The following is a 7,512-nucleotide window of genomic DNA, read 5'->3' as shown; positions in this document are numbered from 1 at the left end:
GTATTGCTTTTTGTCGATATCAATAAAAAATTAACAATACTGCACGTTATGTTTTATGTAATAAGGTCTAAAAACAACAACTTCAAATCTTAACTGAAATATTTGGCAATAACATTGCATTGGAGATTATCACCTGTGTCAATAAACTGTGCTATCTGCTATCAATAACTTTCAAACAGAATATAGACAATAATTGGTCACTAATAGGATTGATATGAATATTCGTCGAATAGTTTACAACATAATCGTTTACATTTATCTTGTAGATAAAATGACCTATTTGACATGCACATAAAAATATTCATAATTTTTTCTTAAAAGGAAATAGAAATTTTATTTTACCAATAACAGAAATATAAATTATTTACTTAAAAGGATATAAGTTAAACGTTTCATTGTGTTTAAAATAATTTTTCATAAAAAATATTTTTACATTTGCAGCCCAAAGACAATTATAAAAACGCATATCAGAAGTTTTATTTTCTGCAATAAAGATATGTTCGATTATATCTCGATGATTCATTGATTGAGACGCGAATTCTGTGATAACTACATGCGAACCAACTACTGATTATTAATAGAATAGAAACTTTTACTACCGAAAATATGAGTATTTCACAGTCAGCAAATATTTTTTATTTACACAACAAGCATAAAGCATGGTGACAAGTTAAGTTGCACATGCGTGTGGAACACGAATCAAAACAAAAACAACTAAAACTTGAGTATAGAGCAGCGTACGCGCCACCGCGCCCAGTCTGAACGTTTTCTCTGCCTTTATGGGTTTAATTATTTTGAGTGCATTTTTAATTAGCTTACGTGTCCGTACTTAGTGATTTTACTCCGTCCATATAATGGCACTGAATAAAAGCGAAGTAGTGACGGTGGATCCAGAGAAGGACTTACAAGCTCTTTTTGACAGTGTTTTAAAGCCAGATTCCAAAAGAAACGTACAAGTACCGTGGCATAAACGCAGACTTCCTGATTCATTTTTTAATCCACCGACAACGGGATCAAAATCAATAAACCACTCTCGTGATAGTTCAGTGGATTCTTCTTGTGGAAGTAATACATCTACTACATCTGTAAGTTCCGCGTGTACAATACCTATTCACCAAAGAGCTCACAGCTCTCCAGCATCTTTTCAAGAAACATACATGGAGCAACAGCCATTACAGCACATGAAACAGAAGTCACACGATGTAAGTAAGAAATCAAAAGTTAAGAATCGTTTACCTTCAGGATGGGAACAGGGTCGAACTCGAGATGGGAAGATTTATTATATCAACCATAACACACGGACAACTACATGGGACCACCCTACAAATTCTTTAGCTGCTCAAACAGCTTCCAAAAAACATCATAGTGCCGAACAGCTTCTGTCTACTCGCCAATTATCTTCTAATCCATTTTATTATAATACGGTTGTCCAAAACAGGAACTTAGAGCATTTACCTGACGGATGGGAACAGGCAAGAACATCTGAAGGTGAAATTTATTTTATGAATCACAAAACACGTACGACATCTTGGGAAGATCCTAGAATTTCTTCACGCCAATCTACGTCGGACGGGAAGTACGCGTTGCCAGAGCTTTCACGCGCACTGCTTAAGCAAAAACATCAAAATGTTTTAAGACAACATGAAGATTCAATTTCTTCACTAGATCCTAGAATCATAACACCTACACATTTCCAACAACCTAGCTCAGAAGAGAATGGAAATGAATTTAGTTCCCAGCTACCTTCTGCTCAGCAACTACGATTGCAGGAGCTTTATCTGGAACGAGAAAGACTCAGACAAAGACATGAATATATAAGGGAACAGGAAAATATGATGACTGCTTTAGTACACTCGTTTTTACCTGATATAACAGATCGCCCAGAAAAAGAGGATATTAGAGGAGCTGTGCCTCCAGTTTCCGAAGCCTTACAGCCAATTATGGACGTCAGTAGAGAATGTCAAAATATGGATTCTTTCGATATACCCATGTTGGAAGATGACGTGAGCTCTACAGATGATTTGGAGCCTACATTTCGCCCAAACGAAGAGGTTTCTATGACAAATGTGGTGGATGCAAAATCATACTTATGGTTGTGAGTTATAATGTATAAGAGCAGTTTGAAATTGTTTATTGTTTTTTAAAAGATTTTCATTTACTTATAGCCCGATCATGGAACGCAAAATTTTACGAAAACCTCCAAAAAAATAAAGGAAGGATGAAAATGTGGGAATAGGTAGTTGAAATTGTCTATTATTATATAAGAAAAAGTTTACAACTCCATTTTACAAAAATTGAAAATACGGGGTGAAAAATTTTTTCTCGGGGGTGAAAAAATATACGTTCAAAATAAGTCCGGAATTGGATAAAATTACTAATTCTAAGTAACTTTTGTTTTATAGAGTTTTTTTACTAAGTCAATACTTTTCGAGTTATTTGCGAGTGAATGTGTTCATTTTTAACCAAAAAAAAAAATGTTTTTGGACGGTTTTTCGGAGATAACTCAAAAAGTAAGTATTTTAGCGAAAAAAATAATCTTAGTAAAAATATAGCTTAAAAAAAACTGAAAAAAATGCTGTATGCGTGAGGTCTGCAGACCCAGTAGAAGCAGAGTTGCAGCTAATGAAATGTAGGTTTTTCTTCGTCAAATTCCAGATCGAATATTTCAATGTGAAATAACTAAAAAACGGGGCACTTTTCGGGGAAAATTCATTACAACTTTTTTAAAGTGTTTAAAAAAAGGTTTATTTTTGTTTTTTTAAAAAAACTTCTAACATTAAAAGTAAGTGAGTTACGCTCAAAATATTGTTGGTCCCTTTTATTTTTGGTAAAAAAATGGCGAAAATCACCCCTTAATTAGCTTCTCAAATAAAATTAATCGTTACCGCTTTACAAGTTATTTTACTTATGTATTGTTTATATTATCTATAAGTTTCATTGGTTCAAAGTGTTCAGTTTTGCAAAAATTGGGTTTAAAATAAAACATTTTTTTTTAATTTTGAAAAAAATCGTAATTGTTTATGGAATTAACTTAAAAACAATTAGGATACCAAAAATCTCAAAGAGTACTGAAAGTTACGTTTTGCTTTTCTGACTATTTTTGATTTTTTGTTTTCTTGTTAGACAAAAATTGGTTATGCTATGGCTGTTCAAAATTTGCCTAAACTCATGATTAGTTACTCGTTCAAGCCATTTTAACTACAGCTTTTTCAAAACGAAGCACTTTGAACCGATGAAACTTACAGATCACATAAATAATACATAGACAAAGTAACTTGTGAGTGGTAATGTTAGAATTTTAATGTGATGCTATGAACACTTTAAAAAAGTTAAAATGAATTTTCCCCTAAAAGTGCTCCGTTTTTGGGTTATTTCACATTGAAATATTCGATTGGGAATTTGACGAAGAAGAACCTATTTTTCACTAGCTGCAACTCTGCTTCTACTGGGTCTACAGACATCATGTATACACCCTTTTTTTCAATTTTTTATGGGCTATATTTTTGCTAAGAATATTTTTTTCGCTAAAATACTTAGTTTTTGCGTTATCTCCGAAAAACCGTCAAAAAACATGTTTTATTTTGTTAAACATGAACATATTCACTCGCAAATAACTCGAAAAGTATTAGTGAAAAAACTCTATAGAAGAAAAGTTGTTTATGATTAGTCATTTTATCCAATTCCGGTCTTATTTTGAATGTATTTTTTTTATCTTCGAGAGGGGGGTATTCCCCTCCATTTTTATAAAATGGAGGGGATGTAGAATTGTAAACTTTTTCTTATATAATAATAGACAATTTCAACTACCTATTCCCAAATTTTCATCCTTCCTTTATTTTTTTTGGGGTCGGATTGTTCTTTGATCGGGCTATTATATGTTAGGGGCTACTTTTAAACACGTATTTTTCAATTATGACAGTATAATATATTGTCCTTTTCATGAGCATTTTTCAGTGCGTAACAAATGATAGGAAAAAGGGTAAGTCCGTGATAATACACATTTATGACATTTATTCTAACATGACATTTTAGTTAAATCTGACAGTTGTCACATTTTATTTTCAATTTGGAATAAAAACAAATCAAATGTGTTTCTTGCATTTATAAAATGGTATTTTCTTTGATTTGTATAGTCTTAAAAATTATACAGATTATATTTGTAATATTATTATCTAATTAAAAAAAAATATTTTTTTTTATTATGGCGCTATCTATCGACAACTAGAATAATCACCGAACTAGAATAATTACCAAAGTAATCACCGACGTGCCTTTTTTCCTGTCACATACAATTTAATGCGTTAGAAAGAAATCGAAAAACTGTGACGCACTGAAAGATGATCATGAGAAAAATAATAGTCGTTATTTTATGTTATTGGTGTTGCCAGGTACATGTACTTGTTTATTCTGTTTTCGATCTGCTAGCTTTATACCCATACTAGGTAGGATTCTTTGAGAGAATCTCCACTGTTGTTGAGAACACCTAATCCGTATGATCCTGCCATGGACCCACATTTATCTTGGCTGATATGTGCTATTTTCTATCTCTTCTTATTTTTTATCAGGAATCGATGAATAAATCTGTATTAAATTTAGTTTCCCATGGATTATTATCTATATACTTCTTGCGGACTTAGCTCCTGACTGGTTTTGTTAGTTTCTTGGTAAATATTATATTATATCCAGATCTGTACATCTGGAGTCACCATTATACTTAGCTCATAAGACCAGAGTCAGTCTGTATATTCTTCCTTTCTTGTTATTGCATTCTCCAGACTTAACCATGTTGTATCGTTTATTCCCAGTTTATTTCGAGATTCCTACAAGCTTCTTGCACTCTATGTCGCAATTTGTAGCTTTTAATTATTAGACCTTTGACCCACACACAAAATGTATTACCTCCCTCATTAGACTTTTTTTAATCAGTTATTCATGTCAAGCCGGACAACTTTTCTAGTTTGCAAAATTTTTGGGAGGGGAGCGTTTCGTAAATATAGAGATTTCTAAATTTGGTACGTTCGACAACTGGAGTAGGTATACTTAAAAAATTATCGGACAATATTACCAGTGAATTTTATCAAACAATCCTGCAAAAAAAATCATATATGACTCCATAGTCATAATGTCATAAAGAGTCATACAATTTATACCCTCACAGCTGATTTTTGCAGGATTGTTTAATAAAAATATTTACAATTAACTAGTCTAGCAATATTGTCCGATAAATTTTTAAGGGTACTCCAGTTGTTCGGACACACCAAAGTTTAGAAACCTCTATATTTACGAACCGCCCCCTCCCGAACATTTTCCGAAATAGAAAAGTTGTCCGAGTCAGCATGAATAACTAAGGACCTGGTTCGTAAGTGGTTGTCTGATTTTGATTTCTTAGATCTAATGCCTTCTTCTTTCGAAGGTTGGCGATCATCATGTCTGTTTGTATTCTGTTTATAGCTGCTTTAAAAAGTTGGTAAGAGAAGCAATTAAACGACTCCCTGAGATTGCGCAGCTATGACATTCATGGCCTTCTAACGCTTCTTCTTCTTCTTTTGGTGCCTATCGTTTCGAATACTGAAGATCATTCTGGTTATAATTATTTTATTAACTGTTGTTTTAAATAGATTAGTTATTGTTGTAGAGAACCATTTCCTCAGGTTCTTTAACCATGATATTCTTCTTCTCGTTGCTTTTCGAATACTGTTCCTTGAGGGATTACCTTTAGTAATCTGTATTCAGTGTCGTTTTTCATTATGTGTCCGAGATATTTTCTCCTTTTAATGATATACATCACCTCTCTTTCTTTCTCCATTCTTCGCAATACGGTCTCGTTGGTCATCTTGTCCGTCCATGATATCTTTAGGACTCGCCTGTATAGCCACATCTCGAAGACTTCAAGTTCTTTTAACGCTACGTTTTCCTAAAATCTTTCCATGCAAGATATTCTGCAGAAGCTGTTATTTTGTTCCCATTATCACGTGGCCAAGGTATTGTAGTTTTCGTAGCTTTATTTCATTGTTCACTTCTGTTACTTGAAAGTCTTCACAACACTTCTTCTGATCTAATGAGCACTTTCTTCTAATTGTAAAACAGCGGCTATGACAGTTTATGAGGGTGGTCATCTAGATAGTTTATCATCATTATTAGTAGGTAGGGTCTATGACCTAGTAGTCTTTTCAGTAAAAGAAATCTTACACTTTACTAGGACTTAAGATCTCTTCTATTTGAAACTGTCGTTATTAATAAACTTAACGATGGTTGAAATATTTTGCTCTAAAAACTCATTTATCTTGCAAAGTGTGCATGTAGGCAAGTTAAGTTTTATTAACCTCTCAAAAAACTTTCTTTTTGGTTTTCTCTGATCTTACAAGCCTCTTAGATAATCTTTTTTAATTTATTCTCCATACATAACATGATATGCGCTCCTTTTTCACATGAAAACCGTTTTTAAAATACCGTTTTTAATTTTTTTTTTCGTTTGAAACAAACAAGAACTGATCTCGGATAACAATTTAATCCTAAATGTCTCTATTAACACAATTTTAGTAATAAAATGGGTACTGTGAATACAATTGTCAACAAAGAATCTCATTTCACCAGTATTACTGTGTTTATAGTAATTTATAATTTTAGATAAGGAAAAAAATATAGATGTTCGATAGCTTTATGTACCTGTTGTTTTCTGCTTGGAAACAAATGTTTCTTAATCAGATTTGAGATATCCAGTGTGTCTACGCAAGTTGGAACCAAATGAGAAACTTTTTTTATTATTCATTTTAAGAAAAAAAGTTATTCTTCCGATCAGATCAAATCTTATCAATTTTCTAGGAGGTAGGTATGTAAAAAATATGAATTTCGCTCAAGAGTAAAGTACTTTTATATTTCACAATATCGAAAATTTGTTAGTATGAAAAGTTGTTTGGAATTAAAAACTATGTTTTAATATGCAATTATATTACATCTTTCTAATTGAAAAATTTGTTTTTCAAATTACCGATACCGAACATTGTGGTTATTTATTACAAATATGATAACTCTTCCGTTCCGATTAAAAATGATAAGCAAATTTACACAAAACAAAATTCATTAAAGGTCTAATGAACATTAAAGAGTTAATAACCTTTCACTTAGTTAATGTCTGCCTTTTAACATTTTAGCGATGCATTTAAGTTTTCAGTATGTAACAGTAGGTTAGATGTAAGGTAATACATTGAAAATCGTTTAAATGGAATAGTTATACACAGGGTTTCTGAAATTTGTTGGCCTCCTCTGTCTGCAGATTTGACGCCACTAGATTTTTTCTTGTTGGGTTTTTGAGAAAAATTTGCAAGAAATAATGTTTTTTCTACTAGAAGAATACTATTGCATATTAAAAATAATAACTCCCGATATTGTGAAATATAAAGATACTTTACTCTTGAGCGAAATTCAAATTTTTTGACATACCTCGTATAATATTGATATCTAACATTTGATATCTGACGGTTGGATCCCAGGTTTTAGATCATGCAGAACTTT

General features: G+C 32.1%; 1 protein-coding gene across 1 annotated transcript; it reads left to right on the top strand.

Annotated features, from left to right (window-relative positions):
* The first annotated feature begins 757 nt into the window (after nucleotides 1-757).
* Nucleotides 758-2,176, top strand: LOC126880078 (transcriptional coactivator YAP1-like). The gene has a single exon (XM_050643743.1). The coding sequence runs from the start codon at nucleotides 855-857 to the stop codon at nucleotides 2,097-2,099; it is 1,245 nt and encodes a 414-aa protein (XP_050499700.1). The 5' UTR covers nucleotides 758-854; the 3' UTR covers nucleotides 2,100-2,176.
* The last annotated feature ends 5,336 nt before the right edge of the window (nucleotides 2,177-7,512 follow it).

The sequence above is a fragment of the Diabrotica virgifera genome, chromosome 2, assembly GCF_917563875.1.
Source record: "Diabrotica virgifera virgifera chromosome 2, PGI_DIABVI_V3a".
Lineage (NCBI taxonomy): Eukaryota > Metazoa > Arthropoda > Insecta > Coleoptera > Chrysomelidae > Diabrotica > Diabrotica virgifera.
Note: the sequence above shows the minus strand (reverse complement) of the source record. Positions and strands in the feature narration are given on the sequence as shown.